General features: G+C 39.2%; 1 protein-coding gene across 2 annotated transcripts; it reads right to left on the bottom strand.

Annotated features, from left to right (window-relative positions):
- Positions 1–7,179: 7,179 nt before the first annotated feature.
- On the bottom strand, positions 7,180–16,930 carry LOC147557467 (metal transporter Nramp1-like). 2 transcript variants are annotated; one of them, XM_086658319.1, is made up of 14 exons: positions 16,818–16,930; positions 16,575–16,707; positions 15,185–15,263; positions 15,052–15,092; positions 14,680–14,758; positions 14,451–14,555; positions 13,763–13,872; positions 13,389–13,570; positions 13,241–13,310; positions 12,403–12,576; positions 12,203–12,307; positions 10,911–11,042; positions 10,447–10,542; positions 7,180–7,745 (listed from the first exon to the last, which is right to left on the bottom strand). In XM_086658319.1, the coding sequence occupies exons 2-14, from the start codon at positions 16,671–16,673 to the stop codon at positions 7,407–7,409; spliced, it is 1,611 nt and encodes a 536-aa protein (XP_086514445.1). In that variant the 5' UTR covers positions 16,674–16,707; positions 16,818–16,930; the 3' UTR covers positions 7,180–7,406. The 2 variants fall into 2 exon arrangements, with proteins under 2 accessions (XP_086514445.1, XP_086514446.1); XM_086658320.1 differs by having other exon boundaries at positions 16,575–16,711; positions 16,818–16,917.
- Positions 16,931–17,599: the final 669 nt, after the last annotated feature.

The following is a 17,599-nucleotide window of genomic DNA, read 5'->3' as shown; positions in this document are numbered from 1 at the left end:
CCATAGCCCTTAATGAAGTGGGGGTATGGACATCGTAGGAAAGCTATCCACTGATCCATGGCAGCAAGTTTACATGTTACTCGTGACAAACTACTTCACCAAGTGGATAGAGACCGAGGCATTCCACCAGATTAGAGATCACGAGGTAAAGAATTTTATTTGGAAAAATGTCATTTGCAGATTCGGAGTACCCTAGGAGATCGTTACAGACAACGAATTCCCAGTTTATTAGCTTCGATTTCCAAGCCTTCTACAAATAGTTGGGAATCAAGCTCAACTTCTCTACCCCATGATGTCCTTAGTCTAACAGACAAGCGGGGTCTTCTAATAAGACCATCATGAAAACCATGAAGAAGGGGATAAAAAAATCAAAAGGGGTTTGCACAGACGAACAACTAGAAGTTCCTATCATACCGAACTACTGCAAGAACACCAACTGGCGAGACTCCATTCGCCCTAACCTACGGTTCCCAAGTGGTCATACCAGCAGAAGTCGGAGTAGCATCGGTACGTTGCAAATGAATTACCAAAAAGTCAAACTAGGAGCAAGATAACAACCTAAGGCCAGAGTGAGCCCAACTCTAAAGTTAGGTTGAGGGGAAGTAACACATCCTTGTCCATTCTATATTTCATCTCAGACCTTTACTAACTTAAGGGTCGGAGGGTCGATGGAAATTCCATCGACCATATCTCCTCATGGTAAGCAGGTTGGCTATCGAGTGGTGGACTTGGACAAGCTGGGAACAGGTCCCCTTATCCCATCCTATGATGTCGACCAAGATAACAACCTAAGTCCAGAGTGAACCCAACTCATACTTAGGCTGAAGGGAAGTAACATATGCTCTTATCTCCTTTTCCACTTTTTATTTCATCTCAGACCCTTACTAACTTGGGCGTCTGAGGGTTGATGGCATTTTCCATCGACCATCTCTCCACATGGCGTGCAGGTTGGCTATCAAATAGTAGGCTTCGACAAGATGGAAATAGGACTCCTTTTCCCATCTTACGATGTAGACCAGGATAACAACCTAAGTCCAGAGTAAGCCCAACTACACACCTAGGCTGGGGGAACAGGAGACTAGTAAGGTCAAGATAAACATAGAAGAGTAAAAGAAATAAAAAGGGTTTCCTCAACCTCTGCCCACCGAGCAAGATGTACTAAATAATGCGGATCAATCCCGAAGTCCACCAAAAATCTGGCATGACGTGCGGCCTGCGCTGCCCCGGCGTACCACCTTATGTTCTACTCTATCGAACACTTCTTACATCTTTTTTTTAAGAAGATTCATTGTACTTTGGTTCATTGCCTTGTGAAATATTAATGAAGCAAATGTGAAGCAATGAATAACAACTATTAACACAAACACACAAGTTCAACTAATAAGGGAGCCACCCCACAAAGAGTCTAACATGCTCCATAGGCATCCAAGTGAAGTCAGTACAAACTAACACAATAGCAAATATAAGAAAAGTTTTGGAAAATCCCATAGGTAAACAAGGCAAGGAAATTCTAACTACTGCCTAGGAAGAGTTAGCCCAACGGTAATGGGACTCAAGGGGTGTGGTTACCCAACGCCTCCGCCGCCGCATCATCCACATTTTGATAATGCCAACGTTTAACCTCAACAACTAGGTTCCACTCGGTAATATGCTTCCCATCTAAATACTCTTGCATGACCTCGCCCAGCATACACCTGCACCCGTTCCCCATGCTCACAACACGCCTGTAGGAATTTATCACTCCTTTGAGCTTTTGGACAAGCAAGATTGCTCTTCAGAACGAGAATGTTTGGCCTTGTACTTTTCCTCTCACTCCGTCGAGTGATCCTTCACCTTGGCAAGCTGCCGAATTAGCAGGTCCTTAGCATGACTCATACCCACAACAGCCTACAATAAATAGGAAAATATGTCAACAACCAACAAAACTAAAGGCATAACACTAAGACAAGGTAAAACATACTATAAGAAAGAGCACAAACTTGGTAAGCTTGGGCCATGGACCAATCCATAACGCCAGTGTTGATGTCAAAAATTGTCAATCTGGTTATCAGTCAGAGATAAGAGACTTGATGTTGGATCACATCTGAAGGATTGATGTTGCTTCTTTGATTCTGACTCCTGCAAACCTAGGAGAAAACCTGCAAATAGTTCGAAAACATCTCCGATGCTGAAGACAGTCAGATTGCTCTTTAAAGTTTAAAGATTGAGTATCGATTGATCCTTGTGGAACGTACCTTCTTCGAGGTGATTTGATGCCCTTTTATAGGTTGTTTTGAACCGATTGTGATAGACGGTGAGATTGAGGCGGTTGAGATCCACTGTTTGGAATTTAGACTACTCTTCCGTAGTTAGAAGATTTAGGGCTTCCCATTGTGTTTATCTCGTATCTTGGATCTTTAGCAGTTCCTATGTTCAAGGATCCTTACTAAATATTCTGTCGAGTTGATAGATTCTGTAGGAGATGTTTCCTCCTTTGAGACTCTTGAAGCCCAAGCTAATTAGATACTTGAGATCTTGGACGTTTGAGATCTTTGGCAAGATTTGGGATTGAGTCGGTAAGCGTGTGGCGCACTTCTATCTTCCATTATTCAGGGCTTAAGGCATTGGCCTTCCTTACGTGGATCCTGTACTTCTCACAAATCCTAGGGAATATTTGGTTGTATTTTGAGGCAGGGTTGGAGATCCTTAGATGATCTTGCCGACCCCCTGATTCTGGGCTTAAGTGAAAACCTCTTCGGAATTAACGATCTTGTTGCCTTCAGACGGGTTAATCTGTTGGGATTTTGGTCTTCTCTTGACTTATTGACGACAGTCAACAGGTGGCCATTTTATGTATCATCGCGAGCCCCGCCACTCTTTAGTTAAAAGAAGAGAAACTAAAGAGTAGTAGTTTCACGACTCTTTTCTGCAAATGATTAAATAATTCAGATACATTTCATAGGCTTTGAATATACATGGACCAAGGTTTTGCGTGAAGCCTGGTCGTCCTTCGGGTGCTCGGTCTTTCGGAGCTCTGCGTATCAGGGTTGTTTTTAGTTAGACTGCCCCTTATGCATTCAAACTTTTGGAGCTTTGTTTGTCGGGGTTGTTTTTGTTAAAACATACCTTGCTGGGAAGTTCGGGGGAGAATTGTCCACGTGTTCGTTTGTGCGTGACGAGTATTAACTCTTTATTTTGAAGAGCAAGTTTTCGTTTCTTCGTTCGATTATGTGACGTCACAGATTTGATTTTCTGATCACGCGTTTTTTACATTGATCTTTTGAGTAACTACCCATAGTACCTTGGCTGCCATGTTTGGGGGTAAGTGGCTTCATCTGGTTGAACGAGTACGGTTATTATGAGTACGGTTATTATGACTTCGTCAATTCTCGAGCATCCTTATCCCTCTCTTAATATACTCTTTTGCCGAGGAGTGTTCGCATTCTTCTTCCACTTTACATAGTTGCCTTTAGGCTTGGGTTTTCTTCAAGAACAACTCTTCTTCAGCTGCTTTTTCCTTCTTCAATACTTCTTGTTGCCTCGTAATTTCTGGTGAATTTGTAATGAGGCATTTGTTTGATTTTCGTATTAGAGCTTCCTCGATTGATTATTCCTATAATGGAAATAAAAAATGGTAGGGATCCCTACAATGGGAATGGCAAGCCCTCGGGTCTTCATCGTCTGAGATGATTGTGACGATTGCAACTCCCTTTCTGTGAGCGGTTCGTCTTCCCTCTTGTGAATTCTCTGACAGAGGTTGACGATCATCAGGTAATGGATCAATGCTACAATGGATGGGCTTTTCAGTCTTTTTCTCTTGCTTTGAGGCATACATTTGTACCGTATGTCGTAACGATTTCTTCTGTAATAGATGTTTTCATGAATAAAATTATTTTACTTTGATTGCTCTTATGTTTGTTGGCCCTGCTGACCTTTAATATTTTGGATGAACGCCCCCTGATTGGGCCAGGGTGATGGGGCGTGGCCCTTTGTATGCCACGTGTCAGCATCTTGCGTGACCTTGGTCTTTATAAATCTGCAGTCCTTTTGCGGTTGATATTTCCTTTTAAATACCGCGATTCTTGAGACGTCATTTTGTTTTCTTTCTTTTCAATTTTGCTTTCATTTGCGTAGATTCTTGGGATTGTTTTTTACTTTTATTTTGATTATCTTCCTCTGTTTAGTACTGGCGTCATTCCAACTCTGCATGGTACTGCTCAGAAACTTCATTTTGGTGTTCATTTTTTTTTTTTACTCTGATGGATCTGGTTTTCCAATTTCTTTGAGATGAGGCATGGGCATGTTGGACAACCATCTTCTTCTGGGGATCGTCATACAAGAGCCAAGTAGCCCTGCCACTCCTTTTATTCCTCAATTTTTGTTCTTTTCATGGTAAGGGCAGTGAAATCGTCTGTATGCTTCTGATTTTCTCTATGTTTTCGTGATCCCAGAGCACTGTTGCCGGTGGCGCCCCTTTGGTGAAGGAATCTCCCTTTAAGACTGGTGTTGATTTCTGTAGTCGCCACTTCAGGGCTAAGAAAAGGAAATCATGCGTGCTTGAGGGAAAGTCGCGCTTGGCTGGCTGGCCAAAGGAACTTCATGGTCTTGCCTCTATATTGGTGGATGGTCTTGATCACCATGTTCGTGGCGAGGTATTTGCGATAATTATGTCGATTCGTCTCAGGTTTTCTACCTCTTTTATCTTTTGTAATGAGTGTTCTCTCTTTTCGTAGGGTTCCCGAACTAATCTTGACATAGCGGCTCATCGCGACTTACTCGATAATTTGGAGAGGGAGAAGAATTAACTCGAGTTAGAACTCCAGACTCTGAGAGTTAATACAGAGGCCAAAAGCTTAGATTTGGAAGTTCTGCATGCCGAGAATGACAACTTGGAGCTTCGATTGAATCAACAAGAGTCTCGTCTGGCGGTTGATGAAAAAGATATCGATTCTTTTAAAAGGAGAAATGTCAGGCATGTATCTCTGAGAGAGAAAGACAAACTTTCCCTCCAGATCGTGAGGCGCAATTTTACCGAGATGATAAGGGCTTCTTGAGAAAAGGTGATTTTTATTTTCAAACTTGGGGGCGAATATTCTCGCCTTATGCGTAAGCAGCTCAAGTTGGCCTTTAAGTCTAGGTGGGAGTTTTCTCGCCGCTTCCACAACCCTAATGCGTCTCTTCCTCTTCGCCGAGTCAACAAGGACATGATAGGCGAAATCGTTGCTTCTTTCTACTCTGAGAGAGGGTTAAGGAGAGTCTTTCTTTCAGCGATGATGAGTGGGATGATGAAGTTATGGATTCTGTGATAAGGGTGGAGGGCAATTCTGACGAAGGATCCACTTTCTCTGTGCTTCAACGACCTGATGACCTTTCTCCCACCGAGGTTGCATCCTGCCTTACCGTACCTAGGCCAGGACAGCTCCAGCGTCACACCTCGAGTCCTGTCGTGGCGCACCTATTCTGCGCCAGTCGCCCCCTCTGAAACGTGGATCTCCTAGACTCAAGCGTCCGTAGCCCCTAATCGGCAATACGAAATGTCAATCGAACATCTTGGCGACATTAGCACAAGCCACGATAAGAGGCCACCATACGTGACTCTTTATTCCTTAATGGAGCTTATCTCAAAACGCCATAGGCACATCTCATGAGACAGCAAGGCGACAAATCGAGACTTTCGGGCCCGTTGCCATTGTTTCTAACTATAACTATTCTTTAAGTCATCCACTTGCTAACTCAGAGAGTGGGGACAAATTATATTGGCCAAAAATAGTATGTGGCCTTAACAAAGCCGAAACGTGCCAGACATTCTACGCCCACCCTCGTACAACATGAGGGGTATGCCATTAGTAACCCAACTGCCCTAACAAGGAAACCCACCGGAAGTCGTTCACCTAGCAAGCCTAGAAAGCTTGGCGTGCTTGCTCAAGCCCACGCTTCTGGCATGCCAACCCTAATCCGCCATGCCAGCCCACTTGCACTCTAGCTAGTTGCACGCCCACGTGGCCAGATTGTTAGAGATTGAGTCGCCCCAATCCTATGACTTCGCTACACTGAGGCTATGGTAGAAGATCGAGTTTCCCGCTAGTTTAAAGGAGAGCATACCATTTCTACTGAGAACAAGCAAACTAGGGATAGCGTACATCGTAGGGTGGAGTTGTTCTCTCTAAGAGATGAACGACTGCTAAAAGTCCTAGTAGGATCCTACTATTTCGGATCTTACCAGCCACGCGCTTCAAAGGTAGTTCCTCTCTTCTACCTCTATTAATAAAGTTCACTCGGGCAATGGGGTTCAGAATCTCTCACTCGAAATCACTTGCACTTACTCTCTACTTTACGCTTCAGAAGTCACTTACTCCGACCCTATCTAGCTACCTTTCACAAGAAAGCTCCGGCTAGAAGTGACCTACTCCCACCATCTCATATCTAGCTAGTCGAAGGAGGAGGTTCTGATAAGAAGTGTTTACTCTACCTCATTGGATCTTGTTAGAAGCGTTCTGTTCATCTTATCTCTTGTTAGTCTGTTCTTCTACAACCTGAAGTATACTCTTCTGCAACTGGAAGTCTACTCTTCTACAACCCGAAGTCTACTCTGCCGACCGAGTAAGCCAGATCTACCCTGACTCATCACTCCGTAAAACCGAGCTCCGACTACTTTACGAGTCGTGCCACACCCCCACACTACAACCACATTGATATCATTAGTAACCTTACACTCGCTCTATTTATTTTGTCTATTGAACTTGGTTACTGACTTAACCCGTCAGAGGATTATTGGCTGGCACCATCCCGATGTCCTTGGACTTCACGGTTTCTGTTGTGCAGGTCTATCGGTACCCGTTTGCTACCCAAACGTTTATCTACTAATACCCGTTTCCTACTCGGACGTTCGCCTACCCGATTACCCGACTACTAGAACCGACCTTCTGCTTGCTCAACCATCTGCTTGAAGGCCCGAAGCCCGTTGTTGGTACCCACCTAACGATCTCCCTAACTATGTGACTTTCTACCCGTCCGCAATATCTGAATTGACTCGTGTCGTTGTAGAATGTTTCTGGTTAGCAGATCTAGTGAGTCCAACTCGTTTGAATGACTGATGTAAGTTGAATTTGGTTCCATTTGATTAACCCAATTCAAATTAAAACAAGTCCTAAACAAAAGTAACACCAGCTAAATATATATACCTTGATTATAATGCACTACTAATTCAATTTCTCTTCTATTAGAACACTAAAAGCAGTCATTCACAATAACCATTCTTTTATTCAGAGACATCTATCACATACTAAACTGACACTTTTTTTTTTGTTAATCTTGAAGGAAGAGGTAAGATGGATGCTCACTATTACAGAAAGATATGGTTAGCATTAGCAACTCAATATAGACTCCCTATATATCGATTTGCAGAATTCCGATCACAAACTAATAAATTAGTCGATATCTGCTGTTACTTTCTGAGGCAGCTGCATGTTTACTATATCTTCCCTAGGGAGACTGTACATCGACCCGTTGTCGTTAGGGTTGTTTCTAAGGCCATTTTCCGGCTCTTCCGATGACAGGAAATGTGTAACTTCTCTATTTTTTCGGATGATTAAGTAAGCTATCCCAGCTAAATAGACTAGCATACCTGAAACCCCCAATATTCCTGTAAATACAATGATTACAATGTTAAGATGGCTATGAAGAAGGAAATTGGTGAATTTGCTTGCTATGAAATAGACATTCATGGCCATGATCAAGAATCCAATGATCCATGTGACTGCTGAGATCTGCATTTTGAAGAAAACAAAATATAAAGTTGTGTTACTACTTAATCGTAGGAAAAAATATCTAATTGGGTGAATAATGAAGAGATGTTAAAACTTAAAAGCAAAATGTTAGTAATTATACGCATGCGTGAATAAGATGAGTTCCTATCTATACAAGGTCAAAATGAAACGTCAGTATTACTTATATGCACTGCCTACCAAGATGAGTACTCGTGTATCAATTGCCAATACTGGCTTACAAATTGTTACGTATCTAAAATCTCATCCATCCATGATCACTTGCATTTGTTGGTGCAGGTTTTAACTAATTCCGATCTATAGGAACTTCCAGTTTTTAGCCAAAATAGTTATTGAAAGACCCGTGGGAGAAGTAAATGTCCTCCCTGTAATTAAGTCAGTAGAGTTCTTCAGGAGTGATTAGTGATTTCTTGTGAAGTTATTTAATTGGGTATTTGTTCCATTTGATAAACTAAAAGATTTTCATCATGGTGAAACGTCAGCCGAGTAACTTGGGACTCGGCTCAGACTCCGGGGTAGTTCGAGCTGAGCTCGGCTAATTTCCCGAGTCTAGGGTTTTCCCCAGTGACTCGGCTGACTCCACCAAGTTCTGGTCTGACTCGTGTGACTCGGAAACTCGGTTCTGACACATACTTCTAAGAGTTTTTGAAATTAAAATCTGACTTGATGCATATTATATATAATTGCTGTTTTGGAATCTTAAAACATGTAAAGACATCTTAAATTTTGTGAACTACTAATTTTAAAATTCTATAAACTACTAGTTATAGTAGATATTAAATGTATTTAGAAATTCATGATGATGATGATTAAGTTGATAGTGATGTTGATGACGATGATGGACGTTTAGCCGTTTAAGTTACTTACTAGTTGGTTATTAGTTCGTACTTATTATTTTGTTATTACTTTATTACTTATTAGTTAATTATATGAATATTTTAATTTACAGTTTATTTTATTATATCTTAAGGAGTCGTAGTTATTTAGTTTACATTGAAAACATGAGCACCAAACTTGAATTGCATGCACAGAATTAAGATAAGAAATAAATATGTCATGATATAGTAAAAAAATCAGAATTTTTTTCTCACTGACAACAGACTCGGCCTTTGGCCGATCCCGAGCCAAGTCTGAGTTCAAAAGCTTAGCCCTCTATAAACTTTGTACGAGTTCAAGGATTTATGAGGGAACATGGACGACCACAATTGGCAACATTAACCAGCTAGCAGTAAAGCAACCCAGTTAAACACAAAAGATAGCCAATTTGACTCGATGTTCAATTGACAGCCCAGAACCCAGCACAACCGGCAAAAACTCGGCAGTCCGAGAAGCCCATTTCACCCAGACCAATGCAGCTAAATGGTGGTCGGTCACTCGGTCCTGCAGAAGTGCACGTTAATTTCACAAGGTCCACGAGTTCACTATAGACACACCAAGCAAAGAATAGCGCGACCTAGGCACAAGAATCACTAGTAGCTTCAAGCACAGAACTTCGCTCCGGCTAAGGGACCCACCAGCTATCCAAGGAAGAGCCAAAAACACGACACCAGATTCAATCAACAAATCATTTGCATCCTTCGATACTTCCAGCCACCACGAAATGGGATACGTAAAACTCCCAAGGGCTAAAATCATGAGACCAATGAGCATGATGCACTAATCAACCATGTTGTCGAAATGTAGGTCCATCACCCCTACAGAGTACTCCGACCACAACCACCAGGGAGACCTACAACATGGGGCTCCTGTAAGGGATCCATCTCAGTGGCTCATGTTCTAGAAAGGCAACGGAACTGGCCACGGTGTTTATTTCATGGAACATGAAATCGGAATATACCTCATATTATCCACTACTGAACATCACGGGCCTCGTGACCAACTGTCGCAGCACATCGGACAACCAAATGATGGATTGTGTAAGACTATTTTTCAGATGGATTGCTTCCACCAGTTCAAATCTGAGATTTCCATCCAGTTTTACAATTCAAAGAGGTTGTAAGGGCCGACATTAATGTCACAATATTAGAGACATGATTCAGTTTTCAGAGGTTTGTAGCAAAGCAGGGAACAAGATGTGAAACTAGATTTCCCAGCTTGCAGAAAATATAGCGCATCTGAGTTAGTCAATTGTTTGAACAAAGTAGACAAAAGTCTTGGTCCCAAAAGGTATCGAGATCAGACCACTGTTACTTTTGTGAAAACTCTGCCTTAGCAGTCTTGCCTTTTTTGGATGCAATTCAGACTAGCAGGGCAGAGAGCAGTTCGGCATAGTATCAACTGCGGTGGAAGGTGGAAGTGGAGCTTAACAAGCACTTCCTTCGAAGGAGTTACATGAGGTATAAATGGGCACTTAAGCTTGTTCCCAAATATGAAAATCAGTCAAAGAGTTCATAAAAGGATTCTTACCCTTGAGATACATGTATAAATTTGTAATGGCATATGCCGCCCTGTTCCCTATTTATAAATAAATACGGGAAAACCAATTCATTTTCTAATATTTGACCTAATGAGCAACTTTTACCTTGTGGTAAGAATTTATTGAACAAGTTGTGACATGTACGAGAACCATTTTTACTGTGCAGTTCTAGGTTTCGTTAGAGATGCAAGACTTGAATGAATACAATAGGAAACAGCAATAGAAATTTTCAGAGTGCTATTGATAATTAGTTAAATATATTCTTACAGTAGTGGAGTTGGCATATAACCCCATCTTTTTCTTGCAGCTAGTAAACCTCAGAAGCGGGATAAGAGCGAAAGGGAGTTCGAAAGACAGGATCATCTGGCCAAAAAAAAAACATCAAATGTAACTCGACAAGAACAAAAACAATCAAAATTGAAATAACATAATACTTCTATCTTCTTTATTAATCTTAATTTCTGAAGGAAACCTATGCTCCAGCACTGAAACTCCAATACCAATTTGGAAAATTCAATGACACTCTACATATCAGTTTCCAAGAAAACCCATGTTGGAAAGAAAACTAAGGTATCGGTCGTGCTCATCATGCTCCATGTTTGGACTAGTAACTAAATCTGACTAAAACAAACATAAGCCTCTCCAACCAAATTCTCTCTTCCTGTAATTAAAGGCATAACATGATGTCAATATCAACAGATAAACTTCAGATTGTTAGAAAAGGTACTTACTGATGCAATAATAATTAATTTCCCAGCCCCTGCCGAACCACCAATGAGAGCAACAACCAAACTGGGAACTATGGCCAAGGATCGTGTTAGAAAGTTCCTTATCCATGGTCTCAAGCGTAGGTCGAGAAATCCCTAAAATAAAGCATCAAACAAATTTAAGTTTAATGGAAAAAGGTTGGTGTCATTCAGCTGTTAATGAATATCACTATCAGGATTCAGGACCCTGGGCATTGGAGACATAATCACGGTTCAATGCCAAATGAAGCTGCGAGTTATGTAGATAATGATGCAGTATAACACGATTAATCTCAGCATACAAATATGTGATGAACACGATCAGCAACAGTAACCACATTTCCTCAGAGTTGAGAACGGAAAACGTGTCTGTAATTGGCACCATTCTCCAGTTAATCTAAAGACCCAAAGACATCAATCTGACAAGTCAAATTATCCATATATATATATATATATCATTGCGTGGTGGGCCAAATATGTTTATTGTACGCTATTAATCTCATAGAGGAAAAGCTAGTTGCCCAACTAGACTAAGACCAGGCCTAGTCAAAACTGAAATTTAACATCAGCACATAATTACGCTAAACTTCCAAGGTAAATACTTAACCATTTTAACCAACTTATAATTCTGTTTAATACTACAACACTAAAAGCATTATAAATAACAGAATTGGTTTTGCCTGGAATTCATGTATATTTACTTATTACTTCTGTTCAAAGTTTCCAAGAAGTTCAATTGCACCTAACCAATGAGTAAATTAGACATCTAGCCGCCTTGTTGATTAGTTTTATTAGAACAATAGAAGGTTTTATTGTTATAATTCTATCTAATGCTCCAGCACTAAAAGCATAATAAAAACAGAATCGCTGGTTTGCTTGGAATTCATGTATGTTTACTTATTACTTCTGTTCGAAGTTCTCAAAAGTCCTATAGCACCTAATCAATGAGTAAATTAGACATCTGGGGTATGGCCGCCTTGCTGATTAGTTTTATTAGAACAATAAAAGGTGTTATTGTTATGATTCTCACGGATAAGAAGTCCAGTAAACAAAAAAAAGGTCTTGCTGCTTGAAGTAGATAGACTGCTCAACATAAAACCAATTATACTCGTAAACTGAAAGGGACAATAATTCAATGCAAATTGTACTATTATGGATTCAGCAAAACAAAAACGCATTCACACAGCGATGAGCAATACAAACAGTACTTTTGATGGCGGGTGTAGAATTTAGAAATTTCTAAGAAATACAAAAATTCAAAACCTTGTTAACGTTACCTGCATAACATACTGTCCTGCATAGGTTCCTGTGATGGTAGAACTTTGACCTGATGCTAACAGAGCAATTGCAAAGATCTTCGAGCTCCAACTGCCTAAAACATTCTTTAGAATAGAAATGCTACAGTTAGAGACTCAAACTACAAACCTATGTTATGATTGACAAGAATTTACTTCTGGAGTAAAAACACCACACACACTTTAAGCAAGAAGGAGGCTTTGTTCAAGTCCAGGTCCTGGCAGTTCAGTTTGTCTTCAGGATTCAAGTTTGATGAATTGCAGACTGACCCACTTACAGAGATGACAGAAATATTAATAAGAAAGGCCACCAGTAAAGCAAGTGCACTTTCTATGGTATAGAATCTGCAAGCTTCCTGCAACCAAGATATCAAGTGAAAATCAATCGAAGTGTCAAAGAGCTATTCTCTGCGCATCGCATCAAAGCTATGGACTGCTAATTCTATGTAACCAAGTCACTGATAGATACCATTAGAAAATGAACATATACACAATTTCTCTACAAATCAATGGAAAGTTTTGGCTGAGTTAATCCCAAAGAGAGATATTTTGCTCCCAGAAAAAATTTAATGTTGAATTGCATGCATCTGACTACTTTTATACCATTAATAGAAATGTATTTTCATAAATGACTAGAATGCAGACACGGTAAAATTCAGCCAAGGTTTTCACAGTTCTCATTCCAAAATAGAGCATACTAGACATGAAAAGTCTGGTGCTGTCGATGAAATTTTATAAACTTGGCCTACTATTCCAAAATTTGAACTCGAGGTGGACCATTTTCGGATGATAAAATTTTTATAAACAAAATATCCACTCAATGCAAGCCACAATGAAAGGCTATAACTTCATACTAGTTCTTTTTAATATATATGGAGACCGATAGTAGAAGGTTAGAAGAATTATGATTTATGAATACGTAAATAACCATAAACCAACTATATGAACAACAAACATGTACAACGCCAACGAAAAATAAGCAAACAAAGAAAAAAACACCATGATGTATTAAGATTGTACTTTGATGCCCTGAATAGAACGTGGCACTTTTCTGGAGAGCACCAATGCGGAGTGGAGGAAGAGATTATGCCTGAAACAGTAAAAATTAAGAAGCTTGGGAGAAAAGTCTTTTGGGTGGAGTTAATCATATTTAAGTGAAGAAGCTTACGGCATAACCATAGCACCAAGAAGCGATATTGCAAGACCAGTAGCCCCGTCCCCTTTCAGTTGGGGAACAAATAGCCCTCTCAAAACCTCCTTCCCATCAGGCTTAGCATATCCAAGTTCCACAAAGAAGCAAGTAGCTATGGTCAATACCAGAAAAGCTATCAAGAACTCAAGTTTCCTTACCTGTAAAAGAACCAAACATTTAGAAATCTTAACGCCATTTCATTTTAAACTTCTTTATAAGTAGGATGCCTTCGCAGTCTTGAAACTCATCTGGTTACTATAGATATTCTACAGAAATTTGTTCCGTTGTTATTTTAGCATCAGAATTCAGAACTACTAAGATGAATGAGGTGTATGAAGTAACCATCGCACCCCATATTGCTGCAGCGCGAGGAGAATCAAAGTACTGAGCCCTGTAAGAAGAACACCAATCCAAACTGGAATACTGAACAGCATGTTCAACGCAAAGGCCGTCCCAATCACTGCAAAATAACAAGATCTTACTGATATGAAGAGTCTCTAAGAATGTAGAAATTCATGAAGCATGACGAATTTGGAAACGATAATCTGGCTTCTGGCGGGAAACTTTTGTACCCCAAAAATTAGACTTAGACAGTACCCAATTTTTCATATTAGTAAGTAAAGAAGAAAATGTGTACAATATTTCACATAATTGGTAATGTAAGGAAACACTAAACCGTATTGGAATCAACAGCATGTTTTATGCAATTACGTTTACAATTCTCTAAAACTAAGTTCTGTGGTATCCAACTTCCACTACTAAATTTGGTCAAATTCAGATATATCAAGGCAATCTTAAGCAGGAATGATAATTACAAGATTATGTTTTCCGTTCCGACACTTCAAAAGTTCTACCTCAAAAAATATTCACTGATCATTGGGAAGTTTCAGTAGTGATTTTGCTATATGTAAGCATAGAAGTAATCAAGAAGAATAAGTGCATAAAAAGGTTTCCATTTTTGTAGATTTCACGGCATCTCAACCTTACCAGAAATGCACTTAGGCATTAGGAATAGCTGAGTGTTTAATTTAACTTTACCTTCGGGTATATCACACGCAACAATAGATATTTCAGCAAGTACCCACAAGATGAAGTTTGGCACCCGTGCATATTCAGCTCTGCAGTGCTCAGCTAAGTGCTTCCCTGCAAACAAGAATATGTTATTTAACTACAATATTTAATTGTGTGTAATCTGCTTGAATGCAGATCGTGAGATTCAGCATGATGGTTCATGAATAGTTAAATACTGTGACGAAGAAGTTCGGACCTGTTACAACCCCTAGATGTGCTGCAAGAGATTGGATTACAAGGGCAGCACAAGAAGCAACCAAAATGATCCATAGCAACTGCCAACAACAAATATAATTCTCTGTTTATCCACTAAGTAAACAAGCGATACGAAGGTCTCCTAGTCACAAATAAACCCTTCCAAATGATCGGTGTCATCATATTAATTGGAGTTTTAATGGTCTATGTATATAGATGGTGACAGTGGTTCATAAATAAACTCAAGCTGCTGTAAATTATTGTCTTAGGTAATCCTGTGGCCGTGTCTTGTGAAAATATAGTGGTACTTCACATATCAGTTGTAGAAACTCCAATATATAAGAATGACTGCATTTGAAGCTATTAAACACACCTCATACTTATATTGCGCTCCTGCTTGTAGATCCGTTTCAACTGTAAGTTCAACACAAAATATAAAGTGTGAATGAGGATAAGGAACTGCAAAATCGCAGAGTTGGATAAGACCATGAAAATGATAATCTTACAATTTCCAGGATCAATGTACGCAATAGAAACAAGGAGTCCAGGACCCATGTAAGCAAAAAAGTTTTTCCAACTTGTTTTCTGCGAACAAAGAACACTTAATTCATATTAACTTCTTACTTTTTGCAGTTTCAAGTTGTTGGAATTTCTGAACTAAAGTGCCAGAGCACCAGATCAAAAATATAATCCCCCAAACGCGGCTTTTTCTTTAGTGAAGTGTAGGTGGACTTTCCGAAGATTCAAAGTTGTTCAACAATCTGGTTCAAGGATCGTGTGACCCGGGAATGAACCCGCTTCATCTCACTCGATATAAGAACTACTTATTGGTTCACTTGTTTTCAACAGGATATCACAGAACTTGGCTAGCATTAATATTGATGACCCTGATGCACTATAACTAATACTAACTCTAGTTAGCCTTTACTCATCCAGCCATCCAGGCATGTTTTTGTTACATCTACCTTCAATCATGTCCTTTTCACTCAAGGATTCATTCATAGCATTAACGATCGAAACCCATGTCCAGGAGCTAATTAAGAACATCATTTTTATTAAACCCAAGCCATACTACATTCAGAAATAGCTTAAAATAGTTGAAATAATATGGTGTTTTCTGGCGAGGCTGGCTCAAAAAGTTCGCCTTTCGACGTTCTGTTTTTCAAAAAATAAATTCCTGCGATGTGGTTTAAACCACCACACCAGATGCATGACCAAGATGATTTTCTATTCAAATTTGTTGTGGAGCCAGGTGTTCCAGAACCCAGACCACTTAGGTCTCAAATGATGAAGAAAGAATTAAGAGAGGACTAGACTAGAGAAGACTATGTTTTCTCAAGGTTTAAAAGTTACAGCTCTAAAAAATAAGCCTTGCGAAAAAATTGCTCACACAACTAATGGTAAATCCACCTCCAAGCACATAAAAACCATAAACCTTAACCACTGAAAAATTCTAAATCTCTTAGTTGTATTTCCGCTTCTGCTATTCGATTTCTCTCTTCTTCATGACATATTTTACGAAACCGCTATTCACATACAGTTAAGATACCAAAACACTTACGACATCAATCAAAAATGCCTAAACTCACTATATGCACACTGCCTGTTTCTAAAATGTTCCCACCCACAATTTTATTTCCATCAAGAAATTGATAGCTCTTATAGTTTTTACCCAATAATCAGTACCAGCTAAAACCAAACTGATTTGGTCTTTTTCTATGCTTAAAGTAAAAAAGGCAAAATCAGTACTTCCACATTAAAATCTAATCAAACCTTATTATATTTCTCTGTAATTCAATTCAAACCTAGTTAAAATTAGTAATTACAGCTCTTGTAGAAACTTTAACCTAGCAATCAAACAACAGTGAAGGGAAAAATCAAGAGAATGAAACTCACTTCGGGAACAATAATCTGTTGATTAGATTCCTCAATCAAAGGTTCATTTGTGAAACTTTGATTACCACCATTGCTGCTTGTTATGAACTGTTGAGACATTCTGCTGCTTGACTGATTCTCACTTTCTCTCTCTCTCTATATACAAAAACACAATGTTATTAGATCAAGAGCTAATTTATTATCAGATTTAGGAACTCATAATAGTTGAAAAAGAAGAAGAAGAAAATGGATTAAGAAAAATACCTAATAATCTAGTGGGTGTTCTTTTCTTTGAGAGAGTGGGTGATTTAAGAAAAACCTTCTTTCTTTTCCTCTTCCTGTTTTAAGAAGAAACAAGTTTAAGGATTTCTCTGCATGGGAATTAGGAAGGGCCACTATTCCTTTTATATTGGTGCGGTGAATAGCGTCCACTTGAGGAAAATAAGGTAACCTGTCATCCTTAATATCGTACCGTTAGATTTGGAACATATCTAAGGTCAGGTATCATACAACAACAAGAAAACAACATTGTTCCTAAGGATATTTTGAAGGGGTTTTAACTAAATAGATCGAAAATAATATTGAAAAGGAAAATGGCGAAATGGTCGGCCAAAATTTCAGTTGAATCCCAATCGAGATACTTGGTCAGGCATATCATCACGGTTGTATTAAAAATAAGTAAAATAGTAGTAAGCATTTCATATTATTAATAATTCAAAAAATATGTATAGACTTAAATATCTCTTTGTCGTTTTGTGCATGTATTCTTTTATTTTCTCATTGAAATTTAAATCTCTTTAAATTTTTTTTGAGATGTCGGTTTTGTATAAACTTTATAATTTTAGAAAGAATTTTTCATTATCTTGCTAACAAGATTCAATTTCAATACTTTTTTTCAAAAAAAATCTTAGCAAAAAAATGGCATTTTTTTACCTTTTTTCTTACGCAAATTGAGTTTGAGTTATTTCTTCTGCAAGCTGAGTTTGCATTGCACTGCATTTTATAATATTTCCAACTCAGTTTGAATTGAGCAATTTTGCCCCAAG

Source organism: Eschscholzia californica, unplaced genomic scaffold, assembly GCF_041429995.1.
Source record: "Eschscholzia californica isolate CP2 unplaced genomic scaffold, dmEscCali1.0.p SCAF_2, whole genome shotgun sequence".
NCBI lineage: Eukaryota > Viridiplantae > Streptophyta > Magnoliopsida > Ranunculales > Papaveraceae > Eschscholzia > Eschscholzia californica.
The sequence above is the reverse complement of the archived record's forward strand: the minus strand, read 5'-3'. Positions and strand labels throughout refer to the sequence as shown.

Coding starts and splice junctions, on each gene's coding strand:
- LOC147557467 (XM_086658319.1), bottom strand. CDS start 16,673: ATGTCTCAACAGTTCATAACAAGCAGCAATGGTGGTAATCAAAGTTTC. Junction 12,577..13,240: donor GTTCTATTCAGGGCATCAAA/GTACAATCTTAA, acceptor TCTTGGTTGCAG/GAAGCTTGCAGATTCTATAC. Junction 10,543..10,910: donor AATTAATTATTATTGCATCA/GTAAGTACCTTT, acceptor TTTTTTGGCCAG/ATGATCCTGTCTTTCGAACT.